The sequence below is a fragment of the Histoplasma capsulatum genome (assembly GCF_000150115.1).
Source record: "Histoplasma capsulatum G186AR genomic scaffold supercont2.4, whole genome shotgun sequence".
In the NCBI taxonomy this organism is placed as follows: domain Eukaryota; kingdom Fungi; phylum Ascomycota; class Eurotiomycetes; order Onygenales; family Ajellomycetaceae; genus Histoplasma; species Histoplasma capsulatum.
The window spans coordinates 117,236-144,951 of NW_025544804.1; the positions used below are offsets into that span (position 1 = coordinate 117,236).

Sequence of the window (27,716 nt, forward strand, 5' to 3'; positions counted from 1 at the left end):
AATGTATCAACCCAGCATTCTGGTATACAAAAGCTGGCCTGTCTGATTTCGCAAAGGCGCCGTATCTCCAATCTGTGTTCTGATGATAGGAACTTGGGAGATTAGCCCAAACATTATATGTTTTTTGCTAAAAAGGAGACTGCGATAGAGAGAGATGAATAGCTCTCGGAAGGACTCGCCGATCCTTAGTCCCGCACGCTGAGATGGTAAAAAAAGGAAATTTCGTTCAAGCTACGTTTAAAATCTTCTCAGATAAATGAACTGCGGGTACATTACCAAGTTGGCAGGGTTTTAACTTATATCAAATATCTGTCATCCTGCACTTGGTATATATACATGTATTTGTATTAATCACCGTCCAAAGACTAGACCTTAGATACATTTCAAGATGAACATAATATCAATATGACTGGGTCACCCCCAACTTCTGATTTATATAAGTAATGATCAATTTACAAAACAGGAGAAGCAAAGTGATTGCTGAAATTCAGACAAAACATTCAGAGAGGAAATACAAAAAGGAGCTATGAAACGAAATTCGGGATGGGTTGTTTGCCAGCCAGGAAATAATAAGTAAACAGATTAATTAGAAAAGATGTAAGAATGTAGCAAAGTTCATGAGAGAATCAAAGAGGCAAAAACGAAAACAGGAGTTAATAATAAATGAGAGAAGAGAGGGATGGAAAAGAAAGGAAGCATAATTAAATAATCAGAGTTAAAGTAATAGTTGTACGTTTTCGTTTCTGTGCTTGCTTGCTTTGTGAGAAAAATGCAGAAGAAATCAGATATGAGTCAAAAGAAAAAGAAAAGAGAGAAAGCTGACAGCAAGGTCGTAGTGCTAGACAGTCTGTAATTTCGTAATACCAGCCCAATTTGCAGTGCTGTCCACCTCCCAAAAAGAAAAGAAAGATTTTGACAGGTATCTCAGATATAATACCACACTCATGAAAAATAGAGCGTACAAAACAACAAAAAACAGAAGCAAAGGGAAAGACCATCAAGAAACACTTAAGCTAGAAGCCCGCGGTCTATCAATTGGCGATGTATTCAGCTCTACTAACCCGTGCAACGCCGTCGGCGTTTCCGTACTTGTTCCCGCTCGTCCCCGCAGAAACGGCCCGGATCTTCTCCCTCAACGTCTGCGCCGTCGTCAAACAATCAATATACGTGCGAAACTTTACAATCTCTCTCAAAAGATATGAACTCTTCCGCTCCCAATTCGCTAGTGCTTTATTTGCATTGGGGTGGCGGGGGGTAAATGCCAGAGACATCGCGCCGCGTAGTTCGTTGTGTCGCTGTAACTCCTCCTCGACGTGTTTGACGTATCTGCGAAGCGTGGAAAGTTGGTCATTTTCGGAGAGCGTGGAGGCCATCATGCTTTGTTGCGGAGGAGTCCAGTCGCTGATATGTATGCGGTCGGCAGGGAGGCGGGGACGTACGCTGGATTGGTGATCTAGAGAGCCACGGAAGGAGCTTTGGAAGCTTTGGCGGGTAGCTGAGGAGTTTGCGGTTTGTGGAGGCGGTGCTGTTTGTTGTTGTGGGCCACTGGTGGAGGAGGAGCTGGTAGCAGTTGTTTCGCCGTTGCCGCTATTATGAACTAAAGCGCTATTAATGACTGCAGGGCTCCAGCCATATTCGATGTTACTGATGCCGCCAAATAATGGCTCCTTAGATAACCTGGCGCTCCAATAGTTGGCAGATGAGACAAACTCTTTCACGATTTCCGGCGTGCCTACTTGGAACAGGTGGACGGCGCCCGTTGGCAGGCTTAGTGCCCATACATGAGGCCGGGACTTCGAGTAGCCCGGCGACGGGAGGGCGCTGGCGATGGACTGACGTAGAAGGAATTTCCACGTTTCTTCCGCGTTCTCTGTCCAATTTCCCCCACCAACGACAAGGCCGCCATTCTGTCGCTGTTTCGGCTTCAACCGCATGGACTTGGTCGAGGCGTTAAATGAGAACAATCGCATCCAACCGCGCTGAATTACGGCAAATGATTCATTCCAATTTCTATCCTTGGAGCGTTTATCAACCGAATCAAGATGATGTTTGTGCTTAAGACTGCCCTCCTTCGCCCATGGTGCACCTGCAAGCTCCAATGTTTCATCCTCTAAAAGAGCGGCCGCTCGTTCTGAGTCCTCCATGCCGGACATCGCATTAGCCGAGTCTTCGCGAATAATAGCATGGCTCAAGGCATTGGCAAACCCAATGGACTGCTGATAGTCGCCTCGTGGAAACTCAGAACCTAGTGAATCCATCGACATGGAAGTCAAGGTCTTCCCAAGGGAATGCTTGCTCCACGTACTTGACGCTGACGGTGACCAAACAGAAGACTGATCATCAAGACTAGTACGGCTTGAGCCGATATTTGAACTTGGATACAATCTTGGACGAGACCTAGGTTTTGAGGACCACCGAGCGGTTGATAGTCGATTCTCCATGTGCCGGCCTCGCGGGCAAATGTCGGACCCACTTTTGCTCAACGTGCTCGGTGTGCGACGGAGCATATTGCCAGTCAGCGTTAAGAAGTTGTTCGAAGGATGATGAGGTTCCCCAGCTTCTACAGTTGCACCTCGGAGGGGCAGTCTCTGCTTATGGATAGAGTTATAGAAGTCTCTGAGAACGGATTCAATTTGAAATTCCCAGCCCTTTTGTGTGCCGCGGAACGGCGTGGAAACCAAAGGACCCGAGTCGCTGGAAGAGACATCAGTATTTTGGCTCGTGCCAACAATACTTAGAGAGTTTGTTCTCGGGGTGCTCTCCGTGGGTTTTGATAGAGTACTGTGGGGAACATCCATATCTACCGAACCGTGGCCTCCATGGCGTACAGGAGGCAGAGTAGGAGACTTCCCAATGAGCGCGCCAGAGATTACGTTGGCTCCTGGGGGCTGTGCCTTGCTGGAAGCGTTTCCAGGATTTGTTCGTTCGAAAGCGTTCGGGGCGGCGTCTAAAACAACCCGCTGGATGGTGGGCATGGTATTCTTAATAAATTGACTGCGTGTCATTTTCTGCTCAATGTCCGCCATGTGAAGATCGGTATTCAACAACAGAAGAGAGTAGCATATTGTATGAACAACATCTGCGAAAAAAGAGACGTTAGTTACAATCAAAATTCATGTGACAAGCTAGATTTTTTGATGGGAATAGCGATAAACGTACCTGTTGCCTTGAAGCCATGTTCCGGATTACATTCACACCATCGTGACGAGAAAGCATCAAGAATTCTATCGACCTGCTGAGTTTCACCCTTCAGCGCAAGTCGACCGCATAGTCCTCTTAATGCTGCTAAGATATTCATATTTGACCAGTCGAAAAGTTCCATGTATGCCTTTCTCACGGCCGACCGATCCGGGCTTCCAAGCCAAGCTGCTCTAGGTTCTTTGCCTTCTGTTTCATCCTCGAATTCATCGAATATCTTCTGGGCATGCTGTCTGTCCTCTGCAGTAGGCTCCTCATTAACGGCAAGAATGGTCGTGTCGTCATTATTGGCGTCAATGGGGTTCCTCTCCACTTTTATTTCCGTATGGATCAGAGGTAACGCCTGCGACTTACTATCTCTGGTCCTGTTCTCATCATCTGGGATTATCGGAGTGTTCGATGCCGTGTGATAGTTGGACACAGTGGACAGCGACGCCCGAGGAGACGTAATCGGCCCTTCCAGCGGTAGACTCAACTTGTTACGCCCATCAGATAAATGTTCAACAGGAGAATCAGATTCCTGCCAGGCCTTCTCCTGCAGATGCCTCGTAGGATGTGCATGATTATCCCCAGTTAGAACATGAGTTTGCACATATGACGAGCCGTGTTCGGATTTGTTGTACGATACTGAAGTAGACAATGAAGCCGTAGAAATGGACAATCCATCAGTAGCCCCATGCATGCTTTGTGATAATTGTAGGTGCGTTGGTGAAATTGCGTGTGATGCATGGGAGCCGTTGGCGCTTGTTTTCTCCGACGAATGTGAGCCACTGATAAATTCGGCCGATTGTCCTACTGGCATTAGTTTCATATGGGTTGGCGTATTGGGGCTAGTCATAGGGCGCCTGGTTCGATCACTGGAATATGCCGGATCCGCTCCCTCGTTTACACTGCTCCTATCGGTCAGGAAAGAATCATCACGGTCATGAGAAGATACGTTTGGATTGAGTCCGGATTTGAAATTAAGCGAGTTTAGCATTCTTGGTTTCTGGGTACCGGGATTGTTCTCTGGGTTTGCAGACATCATCTCGTTGCTCATTACTTCCACAGGGCCATGTTTAAAGTCAGCGAGGGATGGCTGTTCGCCGCCTGAAACTTCATTATCTGCATTGTCCATCGCGGGGTCGTGGTCAACCTCATGTGATGATGTGTTTGTCAAGTAAGGATCCATAACCTTCCTGAGACTGCTAACTGGGCTTGGTTCTGGGCCCAAATCGCCACGTAAATGATCAACTTTAAAGTGTTCTGGCTTCGAACTACAAAGAGATAGTTTCAGCGGTGGTGGGACATGATCCGGAATGGACTTCTTCCGGCGACGGAAGAAGGATGATGGCTTTTTAGTTATTACAGGAGTGTTTTCGCGGCTTGACACGTTGTTTCCAGGAGATGAGTACTCCTTCATTGATTGCTTCTGTCCTTTGGAGGAATTAGGAGCACTGTGATGCTGCTCTCTTTGCTGTCGAGGGGTCTCATTTTCTTGGTTATATGAAGCGCCGACTTCAGACCGCGATAGGGGCTGGGACTTTGAAGAACCGCCACCAAAAACCCGCCGGAAAAACCCCGGTCGTTCTTTTGGTGTGGGCGGTGGTGGAGTATTGTTGATGACCGGCTGGGGAGAATCATAAGCAGGTTTATGGAATGCAATTGTTGGGCTAGGAGCAGGTTGGTGAAGGGAATAGGTCGGCATAGAGGGAGGAAAATCCGGGATAGGGTCACGATGGTGTCTCGACTCGTTTCCACGCCCTCGGATAGTTGCGGTTCCGAGAGTATCAGAACGTCCATTCTTCGTGTACATGCTCCTAGCTGATTTGCTGCTGCGCTTACGGGATAAGGCGGGGCCCCGGGAGCTGCTGGGAGCGGTTCTATTGTAGGCCAATTCGCGCATTGGAGGGGAGATATTGCGTCGGGGGCCTACAGGAATGCAAGGGGTAGGAGCTGCGTCGATGTCATCGTAATGAAACCCGTTGTAATGAACGAAGTCTTCAAACCCACCTCGATTGTCCGTCAGTGGCTGCGAGGGGGGTAGGGTGGATCCGTAGTCAAAGCTAGCGGACCGTCGCTCCGTGTACTGTCCCAGACGACCACCAGCTGTCATTTGATTAAAGTCAACACTGGAGGAGCCACTGCTTCGACTACTGGTCTTAGTGCCGACTCTGGATGTTCGATGAGTAGGCGGTCGATCTGCAATGTTCGATCCACGTTGAGCATCATACGTCTTGTTACGCGTACTCATACTCTCTCCAACCCCACGAACACTGTCAATTCGCCGAAGACCAGGATGGTAGTTAGAATTGCTGTTACTCCGGCGACCACGAGTAGATTGGCTAGAGTAACGGCCAACATTATCCTCCGAGTGTACTTCAATATCTGAAGATATAGAAGAAGAGAACGTGTCGCCTCGAGGTCGACTAGTCCTCATAGAAGAGTACCGTGTATAGATTGGGTGCGTTTCCTGATCCAGGCTGGTACCGAACAGGCGGGAGTTATCATGTGGGTCACTGACCGAAAACTGGTCTAGGGACAAAAGCATGTTATCTACTACCGACGTACGCGTAACGTGCTTGGGGGAGAGGGATAAGTCATGAGTATCATGATCATCCTCTTCTGAGTCCGGGTTGCCATGGTTATCAACGGGGGGGAAATCGTCCAGAAATGTTTGGCGGATGGGGGGCTGCAGCATCCAATCTCCCTTTCGCATGGTTTTGTATTTGTTGCTTTGGGGTGGCGGTGTTCGCGGCGGAGACTCGCCAGAGTACGTGTCGTACATTTGCGGAGCTCTAGAAGATGAGGGATATGCAGGTATGGCTCGTTTCTGCGGTCTTGGATGTTCAAAGGCCATGACGTTTGCAGGAGCGGGTGGGAGTGGCAGGAGTTGCAGGTAAGAGAGTCCAGTTAATCCATGCCAACAAATTCCCAAGTTATGTTAATGCGATCATCCGTATGCAGTGCAGAGAAAAGCAAGAGGGCGGCGATTGGCGGGTATTTTTGAGCCCCTTCTCCAACCTACGTCCTTTGTCAGACACCTCGTTCTTGCTGACTCGAAGAAATGTGAAGGGTTATTTAAAGAATTAAACTCGAAAAAAAAATCGCCACGGCAATTTGGCGATGGTCAAGTGGTAGAAAGCAGTCGTATTGTTCCGTGTCGAGATGCGGAAACGGATTGAAAAGAGGTCAGATGCTTGAGGCAATTAATTACTAGGTCAATGCGGCGAGGAAAGCGGTAATGATGCATGCATGGCACTGGCACAGCGTAGATGTACTTTGAAGAGGGGATGAACAGCGAGCGTTGATGACACAGCATAAAAACCCTGGTAATTGTTAGCTAACCGAATAGAACCGGTGTCAGCAGTGTAGACCGAAGCTAGCGAACTCAATTGGTCTCAAAGGAAAAGGGAAAAAAGGAAAAAAGTAACGAATGGATGTTAATAGGGGAGGAAAATGGAGGTAAAGGCGGACGAGTGACAAAAGCAAGGTCTTACTTTGTTGACAAGGGCCAAATAACTGCATAGAGGTGGACAACTGCTCCGCCAGTGATATACCTAATTGCAGCTGGAGCCAACGGACCTGGTTGGGTGAACAACAAAGGAGGTAGCCGGTGACACTTTCAAAAGGATCACTGAATGCGTTGGCTGGCAAAAATATTACCGGAAGCAATTGGGCGGGCCGCTGCCAAAGAAGAATGATGCGCGGTTCCCACTCCCACGGATCCACAGAAGCACGGATAGAAGAGTATGGGGGGAGGAGAGGAAATGGGGAGAGGAAGTAACAGGCTGAGCAACTTGAAATCAAGGCTCAACAACCATTGGGAGAGAAGGCAATCCGACCCACGCGCCGGGAGTCAGTCCGAGCGTCCAGTGGTGAGTTTTGAATGCGGAGAGAGTTTGTCGGGAAGTGGAAGAAGAATCTTGGAAGAAGTCAAGAAGCAACCGACGAACCCTGGAGGAGTTGCGAGGTTCCGGTGTTTCAGCCGCGTTGGGGTGGAGAGGAGCCGAGAGTCACGGGACTGGCTCAGGAACATCCATGGATCTACGCTACGCCGGGTCTGGACTAGTGGGGATTCCAGTCGTTCAGTCTATCGCCGATACCCGCCTGTGATTGGCTAGAAGGTTGCCTGCCCCTGATTCCCCTTTTCTGCCAAGCTCCACCAAGCCCTTGGGTATAAAATACTGTACATAAATACCAGAGGCAAGATTGCACCACAGCAGCAGTGACGGAGTCGTCTGAACTTTCTAGTCAGAATGAATACAGCAGTGTATTATGAGGTTATTTATACAGAGGCCGCTGTGCAGCGTCCATCGAAGTTCACCGACTTCTGCTACCCACCTTGATGCTGCAGAATAGTTAGTCGATGTTTGATCATTCAACTAATTGATTACACTCCTGCAGCTAGTTACTCTGAAATTAAGTGTCCGCCACCAGCAACGTGCAATATACTTCCTTGCTCCCCATTTATTCTCTCTTCTTTTTGTTGACGCCCCCGTGTTCTGAGGGCTGGGCGTTGAGTGGTAGCAGGCGTCAAGCGGTGGATTTCGTTAGTGGGTGGTGTGCAGTGGTAACCCTCGGTATCATTATTCCTTGCTTGCGTCTCCAGGAAGTCAATCCTCAAGATCCATGCTGCCGCGAACGCCAATAATATAAATCCGACGCTGGTGCTGATAAATTTTGTCGCCTCTTCTATTTCTGCTAGTAGGGAAACATGTTCATGGATCATGACAGAGCAGTTACTGCAAAATCACCTCCCTGTATGGACTTGACTTCTACGTAATACATGCATATAAAATACAGTACATCCTATGTCGCCATACTCCTATGCAGTCATACTCCTGTGTGAATGGACACGTAGGTATGTGCACCCCTATCAATATCCTAACGAGCCTTGCCACCATCAAATGCACGAAAGCAGACAAGACCGATCGACACGTCCAGGTACAGTAGTATGTACATATATCTGGGGTGCGGTAGGAGGTAAGCCGCATACAAAACTCCAGTAGTTTCCCTTCCTATGCTGCTATGCAAGTTCAGATTGACTTCTTAGCGGAATATTTCTTCTTTCCTCTTTTTCATTATTTCCTCGGCGTGAATCCCCCCCACAAATTCGTAACTTATCCATTCATTCTGTTATCTCTTGCACAGTGTACATATATATGCTGACAATATCTCATATATACCCGTATGTCCATGGCTGCAATTAGCAGCCAACATATACCCTGCCGCTGGATTAACTGAAAAGTCCATTTGCTCCGAAATCTCCTAGATACCTCATAAAACATGGCTACTCGCGACTGGGGACGAGGGATGTTATATAAAACCTTTGAGAAAAAGGGGGAAAGGGGAGATTGACGGAGGAAAAACTAACTTAGCGAAGAGTGACTAGATGGATGGATCTTTTCGACTTATGCTCGGTATTACTGCTCGACTTTATTAGTAGGATGAATGGCGTTGATAGATAGACGTGGAAGATGAAAGTTTTTCTTCTGCTCTTTTTGTCCTTCAAATACACAACAAGTATACCATTTTTCAAGACCTCACTGAAAATATGAACACGAAGAATCATCCGTGAAAAATGAAAGACGAAAACAAACTTCAACTTTCAGGGCTTGCTATCTCCAAGAAAGGTGAGGGCTGCAATTTTGTACCTGGAAGTCGACACATGAAGGGGGTGTAGGTTGTGAGAATTCTTGGAGGTGGAGCGGAGTTAGATAAACGGCAAAGATAAATCATAACTGGATATACGAATCAATGATGTTCGGTCTTTCCCTTACCCCCTCCACCTCTCTTATGGAAATACTAGCAACCGTTGATGGATAGTACTAGTGCATCAGAGCCCGCCATTTCGTGTCAGAGAGAGGTGTTGCAAGGGACACTATTAAGAATACAAGAGGCCAGCATGAAGTGGTGAGGCATCAAATATGTTATTCTGCTGTTTCATTATCAACTGATAGTACTCCACGTCTTTGCAGTTGATAATAAAACGAAAGAATAATCCTATTGAGATTCCCCATTGTTCAAGCGGCTAATAGACGACCTTCCGATTCCCCACAAAGCCCGTGACCAATGAACTCTCCTGCCGCGCTAAGCAGCGCCACGATGGCTAACAAAAATGCATCGTGGCTCAAGATACCGTAAAAAGCCCATTTCAACTCCGCCGCAACGAGGGCTTCTATACTTCCAACTTCTCCCTCCCTCCGAATCTCAGCCTAATAGTATTTCCCGCGTCCCTCCTCTCTCTCTCCCGCCACTGTCAGAACCTCTATCCACGAGGGGTCATGAACCCTCACATCTCAGTTCCCCGGCAACATGCTGGCCCAGCCAACTTCGGCAGCACAGCTCCGCGGCGGGAGTCGTCGATACGCATGCCTAGATTCTTCCGGAGGTCAGGCGTTCTTCCCTCTTTTAGTTTATTTTTTTCCCCCATCTTTGTGTGTTTTCAGATTGATGATTTCACAATCCTGGTTCTTGGAACGTCGTTGCTTGCCTCCGTACTTCTGTGCAGCAAGCCTAGGTGAAAGATGGAGACACAGGAGACGGAACAGAGCTATATGCCGGCAAATGCAATGACGCCCGATGCGTAAATTACCCTGAGCTGATTCTAACGGCATCGATATTCTATAAACAGGCTATTTAAATTCCCACAGATGGACTTCGAAATGGCCATCTGGGAAATGACATCGCTGCTTATAGCGCCTAAGAAGGTGTTCAAATCTATGTATTATCATGTTAGTTTATTTTTCCCCTTCTTGTTATTTATATATTTATTTCTTTTTATTCACATGTCCGTGCTGCTTGCTGGGGACTATCTTCTCCTCTATCCCTATCAACAGGGCATTACACACCAATACTAACGTGAAACCGCATCAACGCAGAAACGTGAATATATCAATCTATACCCCCTATATACATGACCTTCGAACATACTAAGCTAGCGAAAAACTCATCCAGAAACAAAAAATACTTGGCACCGGCCTGACCCCTCCTTTACATACCTCCTTTCCTTCTTCCTCCTCATCACAGCCTTTGCCTGGGGTCTAGCATACACCCCTTCATTTGGTGCCCTAGTCCGATTATCCTTCCTCTTTATATTCGTCCACTTTATCGGCTCCTCGCTACTCATTTCGACAGTAGCTTATTTCTTCGTCAGCCGGCTTTTTGGACCGAGTGGGCCGGCAGCGAAAATCGGCGAGCGGAGGGGTAGTAGGACTATTTTAGGCAGGACAAGACGCCGCGGCGCGGCGCAGGGGCTATTTGCCCAGCCAGGCGAGAAAGAGCAGGTTGAATTTGGATATTGTTTTGATGTGGGTGATTCTCCCCAATACTACTGCTGGCTACACGACCACCCCCAACTTGGCTAATAAGTGTTTTTTCCCCTTTCTCCCTTTCTTTTGAATACCAGGTATCGAACCGCGCCTTCTTCCCACTATACCTACATCTATACGTTCTCCAATTTCTCCTCCTTCCAATCCTGACACGAAACTCATCATCCTCCGAATCGTCGCCAAGCACGCTCGCCACCGTCCTCGGAAACACTCTGTATCTCTCTGCACTTACGTATTACACCTACATCACCTTTTTGGGCTACAACGCCCTGCCATTCCTCCATCATACCGAATTGTTACTTGCCCCGATCCTTATTTTTGCAGTACTCTGGCTGGTGAGTCTGATAGTCGGATGGGGAATAGTCGGGCAGGGGATGATCGTGGAAGGGATGTTTTGGGGCATATGAAACGCTTAATGGAATCTGCTTGACGAGCAGCTATGGCTTGAAATGGGGCTGCCCGTCGTGGAGTATGGTAAGCTGAAATAAGCAGAAGAAAGAGAGAGAGAGAGTGAGTGAGTGAAGGAAGTGTACGACAAGGTCAACAGTGAGGCATAGGAGAAGCAAAGCAATAAACTATGGAAATATGAAATTCTACTACTGGCATGTGTGGACTGATGGATACCAGTCTTCTTACTCCCCTAAGCGTGATGCATATGTACGTATGTACTCTATTTTTCCCTTTTATTCCAATAGGGATTAAGTAGTACCACTTGCATGTTTTTGTTTTATATTTCTTTGATTTAACGGCGCATATCCTTGGCTATGGGTTTGGAAATGTAATAACCATTAATTTCTCAACCTTGGGGCCGGTGAAAAATTAACCATACTATATATCTCTCCATTGCCAAACACCTTCCAAGTAACAAACTGACGAGATCACAGTGCCGAGTTATTACATAATGCAGCAGCGACTTCTGCTGGGGGTTTGGACTGGTTCGTCCTCTCTAACTTACTACCATCATGGCGCTGGTGGTGATCGATCTCTTTTGCCCCAGCGGCCTAACACATACATTACTCGTATTGCTCATTTGAGCTACAATCAGATGATATCATGCTCGGCGGATTCCTCCAGGGCGAAGAACAATATTGGTGCCTTTACTTACGGGACATCGCGAATCTCTTACAGTCATGGCTTCGGTTGAAATCAAGCTCCTGTCTGCCCGGCACAGCCAAAGGGATCCTATTCGTGATATCACGGATATCGGCTGCTTCTTTAATACCACATTGGCACTGATTCTGAGATAAAATGTTTTCACGCAAGATCCATTCAGGAATGAAGAGTTTGACCCCTCGACCATTGATATTCAACGTCTTCACACGATTGGGGTCTACGCCTAGCAGATAAGTGCCGGCGCTCTTCGTAATGGCGTAGTCGATGTTCGGTGAATCAAGTTTCTGCGCTAGCGCGGAAACATTGGTTCTCAGGTTTTGGGAAATGAGCGGCGCCATTATACTTCATATCTGTAAGTGTGCCATTCCAATGAGCTAACGAAGACTAGCAACACTTATGGGGTGGAGTTATGTGTAGAGAATGGAACCCTTCCAAGTGTAATTCACTGCGACCCGCCTCACCTGGTCTGCTACGAGGGGTCTATATTGAGACTCGATTTTCCACGAACACACCACCAGAATGAGATCTCAACTGTCTTGCGAGATGATGGCGTTGCGACCTCTACATTTGCTCCTTCATCAGGCGGTGATGTCTCAGCACTGCTGTTATTCTGATCTTCTCCAGTGGTAGCAGGAGTCTGTTCTTTGGGAGAACCTATATACATGGTTTCTTGCCAGCGGAATCGACTCGTTCAGGGTACTGTGATATATTGAGCTCCGGAGCCTCTCCTGCTCCTACTTGTCATCCAGCTTCTCTTACTCTTGGTGTTCTTGTCAGGGTATAACTCCTCATACTCAGGCGGTTCCGTGATGAAGCGCCGCTTTCGGGCTCTCGATCAAAATACCTAGTGGAAGAGTTCCTGACATTCGGCGTTCCAGAGACATCTCATTGCGAATAGCCGGACGTTGACCAGATGGGTCATGTGGGATCAGACAGCGGTAGCATCCGGCATTAGTTCGCGCTCGAAGATGTCTGGTTCCGGTGATTTTTCGGGATATGCCATTGACTCTGGTTGGAGCACTTCCGTACTTCTCGGCACATGTCCTCCCGCTGTCACCTCATCCTCTTGTGATAGTTCCGGCTCCGCAGCCTAGCCCGTGATCTCCATGTCTATCCGCTTCGGATCCGAGTCCTGGGCCCCGAGCGGATCAGCGTCGGGAGGCACCAGAGCACTGCATTTTTCATCCGCCATGTCCTGATCCAGCTCCATCAGCTGCTAATTTGATTCGGCGGTCCCATCGACCTCGCAAGGCCCGTCGTTCAGTTTTCGGGGAACATGTTCCGAACTGCCATCCGGAATGAACAGTGGCGACATGGAAACTTCGAAACATTGTCAAAGAGGACGAACTTAATGCAGCAGCGGACCAAGAATGTGATGACGGTGTCGGTCCCCGACACCACATCGTCGTGCACATGAGTGAGGAAGGGAAACGGACTGTCTTGTCTGTGCTTGCACGTCTACAGCATACTGCAAAGCACTCGCCGCTTCACATTGCTGTTAGCAAGAAGTTCAGATGCCTTGGCAAACTGGTCAGGGACTGCAGCCGAAAAACAGGCAACATTTTTTTTTTTTTTTTTTTTTTAGCCAATGAGTGTACAAACACGCGATGGCCGTATTGAAAGTGACTCATTTTTCAGGACAGGAGCAGAAAAGTTCACACTATCAGCCAGTCAGAAGACAGGCACATCAATCCTTTGATCTCATCGGACTAAAATCCAACGCAGTGAGCCAGTTCAGCCATCTTGCACACCCCACACTCATAAGCCTTGGCGCGATTCCGTTTGGCTAACAGCTTGTCTTCATTCTTTGGGTTAGGCGGTGTTGAGGGAGAACGGCGCATGGCATAGAGCCAATCTGTCAGTGCATCCAGCTTGAGATGATTGTTACTCATTACACGCATCTGCCAGAATGCCAACTCCAACATCTGAATGAGACACTGTTTCTTCATCTCAGCAGGCGGAATGAACATGTGCTCCATGATATTCCCAATAAACGTTTTCAACGGACCGAAGAATTATTCCACACAGTGAGCACAGTATTTCTTGGTGCTTGAAGTCCCCAAAGAACATGTGCAGGCAAGGCATCAGCCTGCTGAACCCTTCCTGCAGTCTTAAAGACTTAGCACTATATTAATATGCTGTTACGCTTTTTGATATACTATATTTCAATCTATCTTCAATTTCTGTTTTGAAAAATTGAAAAAAAAAAAAAAAAAAAATTGTCTTGGATACTATATTCCCCTTTACTATATATTCAGATTTATTTTAAAATATTAAGTATTGGTGGAGTTGTTTCATAATATATGATGTTTTCATACTCTAGCATAGCAATCTATCCGGGTGGAAATTTTTATATTTTCCCGTGGTCTGGCAGCATTTTTGTTTTTTCAAGTAATCCGTCTGCCACGATAACTACATAAAGTAGCTTCAACAATAATAAAAAATTTTAAAAAAACATGAAACCAAGATCAGCCATTTAAAAGGCAACAGTAAGACAGTGCCTGGGAGGATTGAGATGGCGAACCAACTTCCAAGTAAACAATGGGAAGAAAGGTTTTCCATTAAAATTTGTGTTCCATATTTGAAATAACGAAAGCAAAATGCCGGAAAGAGAGAATAATTGAAGGAACAAGCGATCAACAAGCTAGATCAAGGATGCAAGATGCGTCATAAAATGCCCCTCACGGCAACCATGCAAAATGGCATACGATATATGTATATAAAGAAGCACGAGACAATCACATATATCATTCCTTCTTCTTTGGCGATCCTTTCTTTCCCTTCCCCGCAGGTCCCAGCGCCGCAGACCGCAACTTCGTTTCCCTCTCCTTCGCCTCGGCCTTTTCACGCTCTCGTTCCTCCCTCTCCTCCTTTTCAGCCTCCTTGCGCGCCTTCTCCGCCTCACGGCGTTCTTTGACAAGCGCCAGGCGGGCGAGGTCGGCGCGGGCCTCCTCAGTCTTGCCTTCGGCGTGCAGTTTCATGTACCGCTCGCGCGCCTGCTGCGCATGGATAGCTTCCCTCTCCCGGCGAGAGAGCTGTGACATATCACCGGATTTTGCATCGGCGGATGCGGTGTCCCCATTGGCTAGTGCGGGTCCCTTCGCGGCTTGAGAGCGTGATTTGGCGGTATGATTGGGATTAGCGGGCATGTCGTCATCGTCTTCATCTTCGTCATCGGATGGGGGCAGGTCACCCGGGGCGACCTTGTTCTTTTTGGCAATGGCAGCTTCCTTTCTGGCTTTTGCGGCGGCTTTGCGTTCCTCGCGGGTCATCTCTTGCGTGGATGAAGACTGGCCGCGACCCGACTCCCCCTCAGACTCTCCCTCAGACTCCTCCTCCTCGGAACCTTCTTCTGAATCCTCTTCTGATTCATCTACGACATCATCCGGGTCCTGGAAAGGTGCAGCAGTACGTTAGTTTTCAGCCTGATAACCACAAATTTCAAGCGGTTTCAATGAAAATAATAATATTAATAATAATAATAGAGGTTTGCAAAAGGGGGGGGAAGACATTCTCGCATACCCGCCACATGCCAAGAGGATTTCCATCTTTGTCTAAAGGTTGAAGATTACGGCTGAAGTGTTTGCCTCCTAAACGGGCAACAAAAAATTGGGTCACTATCATATCCAACTGGTCATGGCGGGGTAGTTCGGAGACCAAAACACATACCTCCTCGAGTTGGTTTACTGAATTTTCCTCCACGTCCTCGGGGGGCCATATTGAAGAACTGGCTGAAGGCGTACAATAGCTATCGTATTAAAAATAAAAATTGAAAAAGAGAGTTTCCACAAAGAACGGTAGCAAAAAAGCTGGGAGCGAGGGGTAGATATCCCAGTATGTATGCACTTGAATGCGGGGTGGTTTTTTGCATAGATTTGAACCGGTGTTTGCTAGGCGGAAACTGGAATACAGGATCCGAGTATATAGCAGCTGAATCGGCAGTAGCGGTATACTCTCACAGGTATTCTCAGCCTCGAATAGAAAAAGAAGAGAAATCTCCGTCACAACATAGAGAGCAGAAGATATATATCAATCCATGGGCGTGGGGGAACGCCGAGAATAACGTGACTTGACACATCACCATTCATCCTGACTCAGCAAGAAGCACTCAGGGGCAACGAAAACGTTTACACGCAAAACACGTCGATGGGCTTCTGTGAAGAACTAGAGACCTACATAGCATTAACAACCCCCCCTGCTCTTGCCCTTGTATTGTGGAGTTGTGGACGTGCATAAGTGAGGGATATCTGCTGCCTTCTGCAGGACTGCTCCGATTCATGGCCTCTACAAAACCCAATTTTCATTCAATTTTTTGTATATCACGAACGCCTATCAGCCACGCTCATATCAAATATATATTCCAGCCGTTTTTGTAGGCAAGGACAAGGGCAAGAGACAGCACGGGAATCGGAATCGGAACCAACCCGTGCCGCCATGACCCATGAAGGTGTATATGGAAATCAAAAACCTGCGTGAAAGAAACAACCACAAAAGAAGAATCGTACTCGTGAAGGTCTATACACAAAACCAGTCTTCTCCAAGGCGAGAAATACCCGAATAAATTTCAGATCCTCACCATCAATACTGGTCCCGTAACTGAAATCCTTGCACACACCAATACCATGGACCCTACCAACATCGAAAGACCACCAAAAAGTTGTGCATACAGATATTTGCCATCATTCATCTGAATCAAAGCCCCTGCGATCGGTGATCCCGTTAATGAAGCGAAGCTAACAATGCTTAGAATCATACCGAAACGAATGCCGGTCTTTTTTAGATCAGGAGACAGGGCCGACAAGCATGCAGGAAACAACGATTGAATTCCTGCTGCGAAAAATCCATATAGAATGGAGAATGCATACAGCCCGTTGACATCATGGATCCCTGCCCAGCCGAATAATAGGATACTTGAGAGAAAGGAACACGGGATAAAAGCATTGAACGGGCCCGAATAGTAATCCGACATGAAACTCGGCACCAGCCGGCCGATGAATCCGACGCCGTTCAGAATTAGCAAAAGATCTATCGACTTTTTTCGTGAAAGGCCGGTGATGTCGCGGCCAAAACTGCTGAGATAGAAAAAAGCAACATAGAGACCCCAGAAATTAAGGAACATAGCAATTGCAAACAGAGAGTATTTCCTCTCCTTAAAGGCAGGCCAGTCGAAAAATGGCCCGCTTTTGCGGGGAGGGAGTCGTTGTCGCAGGAAAATGAAACAGGGAGTCAACGTGGAAAGACTGAAGAAACCCAAAACACGCATTGTCCAGGGATATCCGATGCGGGGGAGCAGCGACTGTACGATTGCGGGGAAAATAATACCTCCAGTTGCAGAGCCAGCAGCACTGATTGCCAGAGCGATTGCTCGCTTGGAAGAGAAATACGTGGGAATTAATGCTATTGTAGGGCAGAAGAGCAGTCCGCAGCCGATGCCCATGCACAGTCCTTGGGAAAGGAAAAGTTGCCAATATGTTGTGGCTAGCGAAGTCATGAAGATCCCCAAAACCAGAAGTATAGCGCCAATCGTCCATACAGCCTTGAAATAGCCGGCGTCGGTTGCACGGCCGGAGAAGGTCCCGATGAAGAAGAGAAGGAAGATTTGAATGCTGCCTACCCAGGATATATCTGATGGCGACCGTTGCAGGGATGTCATGTAGTGTGACTGGAACACACCGAAGCTGTTGAGATAGCCCCATGTATTGCACATCACCAAATGGCTCAAACACGTTTGGAACCAGGCATTAAAGCCTCCATCAGGTGGAGGGCCGGGGTCAATTCCAGAGTCTTTTGTCCGGATGAGCGAAAGCGTCTTTCCTAACACCCCGTCGTTACCGATCGGATTTGCAGCAGTTGGCGTGCGAGATAGACCGGGTGAGGCGCATGTAATTTGGAGATTATCGTCGTAATCGCGATTAGAGGAAGCCGATGATGCAATATTGGGATCAGTCCCCTTTTCAAGGTCCGTTGGCGGACTGATCTCAGGCAGAGATTTTTCCATCGTCTCCATATTTCACCTGGGGAGTTCACGACTGATTTTGTATGGCTTTGTATTCATCGATCTCGGTCTGCACTGGAAAATTTGTCCGGGAGTTAAACCATTGGGATAAAAAGGTTCTTCCTGAATAGATAAACCCGGATGCTTTTCAAAACCAACCAGGGCGGCTCGGAGGCAAATTAATATACTGTCGGATCCTAGTAGATTAGCCTGATATCTGTAACTACCTCTTCTCTCGAAGATAGCGATATTGATTCGGAGAAACTCTTCCTCTTCCTCTTCCTCTTGTTCTACTCCTCCTCCTTCTCGGTCTTGTTCTTGCGGTATTAGACTAATATTATAATAATTGGAGATTGTGCTGGAATCTGTGGCTCGATTAGCGGACATTCCCTTTTGGATTTGATCAAGAAGGTAAAAGCAATGCTCTCGTGGATATGGAAATAGAAGAGGGAAGCATACCTAATGCAGATTATCTATCGACGAAGAGAACGAAAGGGTCCACCAGAATATGCCAAAATAAGAGTTGCTGAGATGGAAAATGCAAAGGAAGGAGGAAAAGACGCTCTCTGGTGGATCGTTGATGGGAATTATGTATCCAAAAAATGGGAAAAGAAGACTCCCAGGGGGTGGAATGGTCTTAATTATTGCACTCTGGGAAAATAAAGGTAGCATCAACATAAAAAATAGAGGTGGAATATCTCGGGTTGCTGTTTATCCCCGTGTCTTGTCCTAAGAGTACTTCCAATACTAGTATTCAACAAGGGAAGACGTAGTTACAGCAGCTTGGAAGTAATGAGGGAATCTTGACTGCTTTCCTCACAGATCCAGCGAGGCAACAAAGTCTCCCAGGGGAGCAGGAAAGAACGATTGTTTGAAAGAGTGGATGCAGAATATCGAGGGATGCTCCCCAGAAAATATATAGACCTGAATGGAAATTGGAAAGCGAACAAAATGCCACATTTTCTCTGTGGCAAGAGCGGGGCCCCTGTAAAATTGGACTTTTACCACTAGGTTAAAGTGAGAATTCCCCAATTAACACAGTATTAGGTTCACAATTTTATGCCTTGAAATCTAGCAGTTTCCATACCCTTTTCATACACCGCAGGCCCACATCGAGGGCAACATGAGATAAATAAATCCATTCTCGCGCCGGGAATGTTGCAACGAACGAACGGCACAAGACCCTTCATTCTCTCCCTGCTCCTGCATGCTCCTCCTGCACACTCCGGCTCGGGGAATTTTTTGGCCTATTGTCCATGCGATGAAAACGCGGGGTCATGTCGGCTGTAGGGCGCAAACAAGCGCCCTTCTCCCCACGCTGCTGTCGCTAGTTTCCAGTATAACGAGGTAATGCCCGCCGAGTTACTGCATCGGTCAAATGTTTTTAGAAACCGTTCTCAGTTCGAGCAGGGGCAACGAACTAATATTCGATTAGATCGTGTGATGAGTCAAGGTGCGCTGTGGGCCCCGCCTGAAGTCTAGAGCAAATAGCCTAGCCTCGCCTCTGTCCGTCAGGATTGAAGGATGGATACTCGGATCGTCTTCTAGTCATAGCCAGCTTCCATTTCGAAGTCTTCGATCGCCTATTTCAGAATCAACGAGCTCCTCCATTCATCCCAAACAAGCTAATTGATCCGACAGTGCTTTGGACTTACTTTTCCAGGAACCCTTCCATTCGCAGAAGGGGAAGCTTTTCCAGAGAGTCAATCTTGCTGTAGATATGCGCTGAGACCTGGACACCAGCTTCGCAAACACAAGCAGTCAATCAATCGTCTGATTCCTGCTCATTCCGGGCTTGCAGAGTAGATGTTGCATCTAAGTCGAAAGGAATGCCAGGTTGCCGAATTGAGGCGCGTTGCCCAGCGCCAAATGCCAAGAGAATGTGACTTGTTTACAAACTTGAATTCTTCGGGATACCTAGGGGATATATTTGCAAGGTTTTCCAGTTGATAGCTGAGAGTCACTTGGGACCTAACCGTGATGCTTACTCGAAATGACGGGCTTGTTATGTAGTTTATCTCCGTCCAGTAGATCAGGAAGATTCCCCAGAGAATCCCCCGCTCACGACCAAAACCAACCAGGCATTGAAAGTGTCTAGTATAAACCCTCTGTAGAATAACGTAACTGCCCTGTTGCTAAGACATCGTACTAGTTGAACAAAATATCTGATCTTCCAGCGAGAACAACTGGTTGAATTTCGCCAAATCCACAGTTCGATAGACTATGAGCGGGCATTGAATAACAATGCAGCTCAAAGTCAAAAAAAAAAAAAAAAATAACACACAGTCAAGACTAGATCAATCGTCAACGGTATGGCATTAGTAATGAAGCTTTGGCAAATTGGTCCTCAACCTTTTATTCACAGTCAATTGTTGTTAATATCTATTTTATAGGGGTATATTATTCAAGGTAGTCGTCTGTGACGCCATTCAAGTACGCTGGTATGGCAAAAGAAAAGAAAATATACGGCCCTCTTTCGTGCCTCCTTCCTATCTCTCTGATTGTTGATTTGAAACTCTTAAACGAAACTCTGATTATATTAAGCCGACAAACCACAAACCACGGAGGCTCGTTACGAAACGTTCTAGTAAAACCAATCAGCAAAGCGATGAGGAATGCATCGGCCCGCAGAGAAAATAAAGAAGCAAAGGGAATACAATGGAGAATGAGAAGCTAAATCATCGTATCCTCAGTATGCGTTCCCAAGCGGACTTAAGCGACCCAGCAGATACTCCCAACTGCGCCGGCAGCTGGGGAAAGAAATTCCGCATCACGATCCCACTTAATGCAACAGCGATCAATGAGAGCGAAAGCTTTGCTGCCTTTCTTTTCTTCTGGACAGACTTCTGGGATTCCCACTGCAGACCCCCCGCCCCAAGCACATTAGTTAGTTGTATTTACTTACTTACAGTGCATTCCGCGTTCCGCAGGCTAGACGTACCTCTATGTTCCAGTCCGACCAAATGGGGAAGAGGCTCCTGTACCACATATACGCTTGCGACCACGGATACATTGTTGGATTCCACTTGTTGCCTTGGATATACCACTAGAAGGAAATGGGGGAAGTTAGCCCACCGTTAGGGCCGCTATATTTCTGGACATGTGAAGCAAAGAGAGGAAACAAGAAATAGATACAGCGAGAGAGAGAAAAACTAGCGTAACATACAGACTGGCAACCCCCAGCATTGAAAACGGTCTCCTCTAAGGCAGCCTGAACCTCACGGGTGTACAAATCTTCAGCCTCCTGCTTGAGCTCGACGGTTGCTGCTTTTCCGGCGATTACTGGCTTCAGTATGCGAAGCGAGTAATTTATGGCACTGCGGGAGTTTTAATTTTAACTTTTGTTTTTCACTCCAGCTAGCAAAACTGCCCTCGAGAATCACCCTGTTCTTCCAGGGGGTACATTTCGCTAATGAAAGCCAACGATGAATAAGAGTACTCACTTCTCTGATGCTATGATCGCGGATGTGTGTCCCGTCGCCGAATTGGGGCCTAGCAACATGAAGAAGTTGGGAAACCCGCTGATAGCACAACTGTTGTAAGCGGTTGGTCCCGGATATTTGGACCAGTGTTCCTTAACACTCAGCCCATTTCGCCCAAAAATATCCATGCCATGGAAGAATTCGCTGGTCTGGAAACCGGTGGCCAAGACGATAACGTCGGCTGCTATGAAGCCCTTGTCAGTTTTTATGCCTTCGCTAACAATCTCCAGCGGTTTGGCATTGGTTAATGTAATATTTTCTGCGTTTAAGGACTTGAGATATCCACTACTATCAAAAATTCGACGCTGGAAAGAAAAGGGGATGATGTTAGCTCCTGCTTTCTGAGGTGGGAGGCCCTCAGAGAAAAGCGCATAATCCATTTTCAACACAAACTAACCTTGCATCCGATTTCGAAGTCAGGGATAAGGAGATCGTGGTATTTTTCCGGGGCTTTTTTCCGTATGTATTTTTCTGCCATCACGCGCCTCCACTGTCGTAGTTCCATACCCTTCTTGGTCATTTGAAACGCAGGCCAGCCACGCTCGGCTAGAAAGAAGATCAGAAACCTATGCACTCGCATTGTGAGTGGAATATACCGGAATATCCACTTCATCCATGATGAATAGCGGGGGTTGATAGTTGGGACAATCCAGTGCTTTGATCTGACAATCTGAGTAAGGTGCTTCACCTCAGGCAAAATCGAGGGGACGATTTGTGCGGCCGTGCCTGGGATAATTACGCATTCCCTATTAGCTGCCCGGGAATTTTAGAACGTATCTTTTATCTACTCACAGCCATTACCAAGAACAACCACATTATTGTCCTTTAGGTCTAGAGAAGAATCCCACTCAGCTGAGTGCATTATACGACCTTTGAACTTGGCGCTGCCAGGAATATCACATTTGCGAGGCACAACAAGCTGCCCGGCAGCGCTGAAGAGTATCTGGCATTTGTGGGAATACTCTTCTCCCGTCTTTCGGTCTCGGAGATATACCGTCCACAGGCTCGATCCGTCATCCCATTCACAGCGGTAGGCTTCAGTCGAGAAGGCAATTTTGTCCCGTAGGCAGTATTTGTCTCGGACACGGTCATGGTATGCTTTAATTTCTCCACCTGCGGACAAAAACCTTCCCCAATTGGGATCCAATTCGAAGGAGAAGCTGTATAGCCCGGTCGGGATATCGCATGCAATGCCTGGACTAACAGTTAGCTTCCGTAGGTTTTTTTTCCCTTTCCTTTCCCCTCCCTTCCCTACTTTTTCTTTTTCTTGGTGAGGGAGGAAGGAGGGGAGCTTTTGTGGCAGATAACGATATATGACTCCGACATACCAGGATATCGGTTTGCCCACCATGTCCCGCCGCTATCTGGATGGCGCTCAAATAATCGGATATCGTCGAAGTTGTGCCAGCGCTTCAGCGTCGCGCCCAGGCCTATCCCTGAGAATCCAGCGCCAATACAGGCAACTCGAGTGTAAGATGAGCGATCTTCACAGCTGGGTTTGTGTGTTGACATCGCGCTCGTGTTTCTCTGCTACATAGATCTCAGTGGAGGGTTTTGTGAATGTCTAGGTTTCCTTGACTGAGGTGACAGAGATATTTTCCTAGAAGGATAAGTTAGAAGCAACTTCAAACCAAGACGTAGCGGAGTTAACTTCTTAAGGCACAAGGCAGGCGCATACCCCTGGAAGCCAGTGGGCAGATCATTTTGTGGAACTAGCTCCTGAACGGCTTTTGCTAGGTTTTGCAGCCAAATCTGCCGGTAATTATTAGTTCACTAACATAACTAGCTCGTTATCCGCCTCCCAAGCTTCGGAGGGTGTGAGACAACGAGTAAATTTGGTGGATGGGACTAAATATAACTTCTTCTGGGCAGTTTTTGTCCCATCCTCCTCCTCGAATCCCAGAGACAAAATAAATGATCAGTCGAGGCTTGTTGAACTTGCAACCTTGAAGCCAACCCAACCACGCCTTGATGACTAACTTATGGCTAGATGGAATTTAGTCCTGGCCAGCCACTTCCCTATTCTTGACATTAACCCGTCCTTGTGTCACTCGAATATGAAAAGATCTTCAATACCCCATCCTACAGATCTGCTGTTGTAGATCAGGATGTGAAATATACTCTTGACTAACTAGTCACTAACCTAAATACGCGCCATGTCCGCTGCAAGTCCACTATTTGCGATACGCCCCGTCCGCTCTAAAGAGGATCTCTCCGCGGCCATCGCGCTCATTAAAACCTACACAGGGGGCCTGGGCATTGATCTCTCATATCAAGACTTCGAAGCTGAAATGGCCTGTATGCCGGGCAGTTACGCACCGCCGTTCGGAGAGTTACTCATCGCCGTAGCAAATCAGCAAGAGAAAGAATCATCCCAAACCCCGAATGACACTCCGCAAACGCTAGGGTGCATAGCTCTTCGCGAACTCCATCTACACGGGCATGGAGATATTCATGGGCGTGTGCCCCTACAACCGTCGGTACAAGAGGGGAAAGCCGCCCGTGTCACCTCCCAGTTGCACGCTGGACCTGTCGGCGAAGCCGACGACGGTAAGCCTCCCGGGCCTACAACTCGTAAACCCGACACCAAATATTGCGAGCTGAAGCGGCTCTACGTCACGCCAGCGGCGCGAGGATTGGGCGTTGGCAAGGCGCTGGTAAACTCCATGCTTACCGTTGCACATCGGATCGGATATGAAGAAGTAAGACTTGATACGTTGTCTGAGATGCGAGAGGCGATTTCTCTGTATAAAGGCTTGGGGTTTGGGGCTGTAGAGAAGTATTATGAGAGAGCGATTGAGGGGACGGTGTTTTTGGGGTTGAAGCTCTTGCAATAGGGAGCGAGTAAAGGGGAATGGGATGGATTGTAAAATTTAAGACACGCTTCGAAATACGCTGCTTTGCATTGGTGATTTTGATTCCTTTGATATTGATTCGATTCGATTGAATTTCTTTTTCATTCATTCCTTTTTTTTTTTTTTCGTTATTTATTAGACGGCTGTGGTAATAGTTATATACCATCTCTGCATAGATTTTAGGACAAACGACCCTTACATTTGGCCTCGTTTTAAACAAGGTTTATATCAAAGTACCACTGCCATTTTTCCCTCGTATTAACTTATTTTGCTTTCTCATTTCCATCCGTGCGGCCATGGTTATTATGATATATGTACCTATGTACAATAATCAAATGCTTTTGAGTAATAAAATGTTTGACAAGCGGCGGGGCACCTAGTGGTACGCAAAAAGTGCATGAGCATTCAATTCAATCCAAAACAAGACGGTATTTTTTGAAACTGGGGATTTATTCGCCATCTAGTGAAAGCTTGATGCCCACGGGGGTGTGTAGGGTAGGTAGAAAAGTCATGAATGCATCGGATTAAGCGAATCCGGACTGCAACAATGGCATCTGCCAATAGGACGGTTGGCGCTACGAAATGGAACGGAAATTTTGGAGAGTTTTAATGCATAGATAGCCGTATATAGTGTAGATATTGAGATGAATGTAACTCCCTGCACTGACCGTGTAAATGGCCAAATAAAAACACAGAGGGATGGAACGGGACGGCGGTCTTGGCCTATATGTGCAATTAGAGGAAAAGCTCAAGCTCGAAGTTTGTGGGTCGAGCTTGAAACACCGAAGTTATCCTGTTTTAACTCGCTAGGAGCTTGTTTTGCTGTTCAACAAAGCAATCGTAGCGATAACATCGGCTGGTTCCAGTAAATGCCAATTTGCAAGCGTCTGCTTCGAGCTGGCACCTACAGTGACGGAGAAAACACGATCTCGCGGAAGGCTACTGTTTGCGAGAGCGCGGAACATATCTGTCAAATACATAAATTAGTATGTTTCACAATGTGGTGGTTTTTAGGCGAATGGGCAGCAGGAATGAAGAGGCAGATGAACCTTCATCAGTAAAATCGTCACCCAAACACAAAACGAAATCTGGATCCTGGCCTAGACCATGTTTATACTCTTCTACTAGACGAGTGGCAATGGATCCCTTGTTGATAAATGTCGGCCGGACCTCTAGATTTGCTTTGCCTGATAGGACCTCGACCGGCCAGCGTTTCAAAACAGTATTTTCAAGGTGTTTCCTGCATTCTGTAGCTTGAAAAGTACCGTATTCTGGATCAGCTCGGCGATAGTGCCAAGTTAAAGCGACCCTCTTTCTCTCGATGAAAGAGCCTTGTGTGCGCTCGGTGTAGTGCTGAAAAATTTCCAGAACTTCCTTCTGCCAGCCCATGTTGGATTTCTCAGTCAGGTTCTCCCAATCGTCATTTCGAGGATGGCGGATGAAACACCCATGTTCAGCGCTCAAACCAAGTTCGGAGATATGGCCCATCCACTCATCGAGGAAGGCCTGGTCCCGACCGCTAATGATCCACACAGAATTCTTCGGGTCGGCAGCAAGGGTTTTGATGGTACGTAGTACACGATCCGATGGGATTGCAGCCTGGGGGTCCTTGACGATAGGCGTCAAGGTGCCATCGTAGTCAAACATAAACAAACGTCCACGAGATTTTCGATATTGCGAGAGGAGTCTACTTTTATCAAGGGCAGGGGTGGCGATAGACTGATCGAATGAGGAAAGATTGGTTAGGAGGCGTTTGAGGTATTTGTCGGACCATGAGGTGATTGTGTGCGTTGTGACGTATTTATAGAGTTGGCTGTGTTGCGCTTCTCTTTCCTCCGGTGTCATCAACAGTGCTTGGTTAATGACGTCGGCAACACCTCCCAGATCCCAAGGGTTAATGTGGATAGCACTGCTTAAGCTGCCTGCTGTACCAGAGAATTCAGAAAGGATTAATGGACCGTGATTTTCGTGCTGGCACACAACGTATTCTAGGCTGGTTGTGTTCATGCCGTCACGAACGCTGGTGATAAGTCCAATGTCTGCAGCTCGTAAAAGGGCAAAGTATTCCTGCGGGACGAGATACCGGGAATAATGTTGAACAGGGGAGAAGCTCAGTGACCCGAATCTCCCGTTGATAGTGGAAACGAGATGTGACATTTGACTTGAAATCTTTGCTTCGGATTCCTCTTTCTCCTCTTCCACACTTGTCGGGTTTGTTACTTGTATCAGAACAACCTTGTTGCGCCACTGAGGATACCGCTCAAGAAATGTTTCAAAGGCCATCAGCTTTTGCGTCACCCCGCGTACAGAATCTAGCCGGTCTCTTCCTATAATGATTCTTTTTCCGTGGTATTGTTTTCTGATGCTGTTAACAATTTCACCAATACCTGGTTCTTCATAGGCAAGCTTCCGCACCGCATCTACGTCAATTCCGATTGGAAAAACATCAACGGCAACATGAGCTCCATACGCATCAATGCCCGCATAATTTGAATCAAACCCCAAGATTCTCGTGCAGCAAGAAGCAAAGTGACGGGAATATGAAAATGTCTGGAAACCTATCATATTTGCGCCAAGAACGCCAGTGAGAATATCTTTCCTTTTGGAAAGACATCTCATGAACTCGCTGCTCGGGAAGGGTGCGTGAAGGAAGAAGCCGATGTAGATGTTGGGAACCATTTGGCGTATAATGCCTGGGAGAAGAAACAAATGATAGTCGTGAATCCACACTATATCGCCTGGGGTGTAGGTCTCCAAAATGCGATCCGCGAAAAGTTTGTTGAGTCTCACGTAGTCTGCCCACCATTTCCGCTCAGACCAGCCATCAGTCGAGCTGCGTTGTTTATAATGGAGAACAGGATATAGTTCTCTCTCAGGGTAACGCCTCCATCTTCCCTGGTCCTTGAGATATAGGTTTTGATCTGGATATTCTTGTTCGTCGGTTAACCAAATTGGGAGCACCCTTCCAAATCTGCTGTTGCGGAGTTGGGCTTCAAGGTGAATGCGATCCTGTTGTGTGACACATATTCCATCTTGAAATGAATAACTGGGCTTTTCGGAGGGGTCAATTGGGACAGGAGCGGACGCTTTATTCAGAGAGGTAGGGACAGTACCAGCGGGCAGCGACTGTCCCGGGGAAGTCGCATGCCCACTCTCTGGGGTGTGGATTTGCTCGATTTCGCCCGTCCACCCCACCATGATATGATTCCATGACGTTTTTGACGAGGCAAGGTAAGAGAACGAATCAAACAAGGCGGAGGTTCCCGGTCGGTGCTTAAGTTCCTGAATTGGAGAGTAAGCTAGAGAACAAACAAATGAAACAAGTGTGCTGGCATAGGACGCCGCATACCCAGTCACGGCCAGGTCGTATTCTGAGCTTGTATGGGATGCAAAATGCAGCACTGATGATTCTTCCCGTCAAATGTAGTCCCGGGTGCCCCTCTTGGGGTTCTATTGACGGCGCAGCGGGTTTTGAAGAACGAACAAGGCTCAAACGACGTAGGAGGTCTGCCCCGGATTTGACTCCTTTAGCAGCCTCCGTTGGGCTCCCAGGAAATTTTGGTAGTGTCCCATGTTGTATATTAACCACAAGCTCGGCATCGTTATTTCCAACGCTTCTCAGAAAACGGTCCGCATCCGTTGTTTTGGAGCTCATCTCGGGAGCAATCGATTCAGGGTTGCCAGAAGCTGTTCCGCTGGGAGTCCCGACATCATTGGACGCCATTGCCAGGGATCTAGTCAAATAAATACTGCGGGAAAA

The 27,716-nt window shown here is 47.3% G+C and overlaps 10 protein-coding genes across 10 annotated transcripts; 2 read left to right on the forward strand and 8 right to left on the reverse strand.

Annotated features, from left to right (window-relative positions):
- Window positions 1–1,031: 1,031 nt before the first annotated feature.
- Window positions 1,032–6,139, reverse strand: HCBG_03134 (Sec7 domain-containing protein; the record flags this gene model as incomplete). Its single annotated transcript, XM_045430183.1, has 2 exons — window positions 1,032–3,079; window positions 3,160–6,139. The coding sequence occupies 2 exons, from the start codon at window positions 6,035–6,037 to the stop codon at window positions 1,032–1,034; spliced, it is 4,926 nt and encodes a 1,641-aa protein (XP_045288326.1).
- Window positions 6,140–7,036: 897 nt separating this feature from the next.
- On the reverse strand, window positions 7,037–7,909 carry HCBG_03135 (uncharacterized protein; the record flags this gene model as incomplete). Its single annotated transcript, XM_045430184.1, has 3 exons — window positions 7,037–7,245; window positions 7,472–7,528; window positions 7,633–7,909. The coding sequence occupies 3 exons, from the start codon at window positions 7,907–7,909 to the stop codon at window positions 7,037–7,039; spliced, it is 543 nt and encodes a 180-aa protein (XP_045288327.1).
- A 1,586-nt stretch (window positions 7,910–9,495) lies between these two features.
- Window positions 9,496–10,918, forward strand: HCBG_03136 (uncharacterized protein; the record flags this gene model as incomplete). Its single annotated transcript, XM_045430185.1, has 3 exons — window positions 9,496–9,617; window positions 9,815–9,914; window positions 10,589–10,918. 3 exons carry the CDS (start codon window positions 9,496–9,498, stop codon window positions 10,916–10,918), a joined length of 552 nt encoding a protein of 183 aa, XP_045288328.1.
- Window positions 10,919–11,471: 553 nt separating this feature from the next.
- HCBG_03137 (uncharacterized protein) lies at window positions 11,472–12,288 on the reverse strand (the record flags this gene model as incomplete). Its single annotated transcript, XM_045430186.1, has 3 exons — window positions 11,472–11,512; window positions 11,617–11,966; window positions 12,137–12,288. 3 exons carry the CDS (start codon window positions 12,286–12,288, stop codon window positions 11,472–11,474), a joined length of 543 nt encoding a protein of 180 aa, XP_045288329.1.
- A 684-nt stretch (window positions 12,289–12,972) lies between these two features.
- On the reverse strand, window positions 12,973–13,603 carry HCBG_03138 (uncharacterized protein; the record flags this gene model as incomplete). Its single annotated transcript, XM_045430187.1, has 2 exons — window positions 12,973–13,092; window positions 13,376–13,603. The coding sequence occupies 2 exons, from the start codon at window positions 13,601–13,603 to the stop codon at window positions 12,973–12,975; spliced, it is 348 nt and encodes a 115-aa protein (XP_045288330.1).
- A 242-nt stretch (window positions 13,604–13,845) lies between these two features.
- Window positions 13,846–15,624, reverse strand: HCBG_03139 (uncharacterized protein; the record flags this gene model as incomplete). The annotated part of the gene is made up of 3 exons (XM_045430188.1): window positions 13,846–15,016; window positions 15,147–15,214; window positions 15,294–15,624. The coding sequence occupies 3 exons, from the start codon at window positions 15,340–15,342 to the stop codon at window positions 14,372–14,374; spliced, it is 762 nt and encodes a 253-aa protein (XP_045288331.1).
- Window positions 15,625–16,106: 482 nt separating this feature from the next.
- Window positions 16,107–17,947, reverse strand: HCBG_03140 (uncharacterized protein; the record flags this gene model as incomplete). The annotated part of the gene is made up of 1 exon (XM_045430189.1): window positions 16,107–17,947. One exon carries the CDS (start codon window positions 17,629–17,631, stop codon window positions 16,189–16,191), a length of 1,443 nt encoding a protein of 480 aa, XP_045288332.1.
- Window positions 17,948–20,153: 2,206 nt separating this feature from the next.
- Window positions 20,154–22,613, reverse strand: HCBG_03141 (monooxygenase; the record flags this gene model as incomplete). The annotated part of the gene is made up of 7 exons (XM_045430190.1): window positions 20,154–20,203; window positions 20,402–20,477; window positions 20,786–20,936; window positions 21,063–21,406; window positions 21,499–21,854; window positions 21,894–22,295; window positions 22,430–22,613. The coding sequence occupies 7 exons, from the start codon at window positions 22,611–22,613 to the stop codon at window positions 20,154–20,156; spliced, it is 1,563 nt and encodes a 520-aa protein (XP_045288333.1).
- Window positions 22,614–23,257: 644 nt separating this feature from the next.
- HCBG_03142 (uncharacterized protein) lies at window positions 23,258–23,938 on the forward strand (the record flags this gene model as incomplete). Its single annotated transcript, XM_045430191.1, has 1 exon — window positions 23,258–23,938. One exon carries the CDS (start codon window positions 23,258–23,260, stop codon window positions 23,936–23,938), a length of 681 nt encoding a protein of 226 aa, XP_045288334.1.
- Window positions 23,939–24,762: 824 nt separating this feature from the next.
- Window positions 24,763–27,680, reverse strand: HCBG_03143 (trehalose-phosphatase; the record flags this gene model as incomplete). Its single annotated transcript, XM_045430192.1, has 3 exons — window positions 24,763–24,923; window positions 25,006–27,238; window positions 27,306–27,680. The coding sequence occupies 3 exons, from the start codon at window positions 27,678–27,680 to the stop codon at window positions 24,763–24,765; spliced, it is 2,769 nt and encodes a 922-aa protein (XP_045288335.1).
- Window positions 27,681–27,716: the final 36 nt, after the last annotated feature.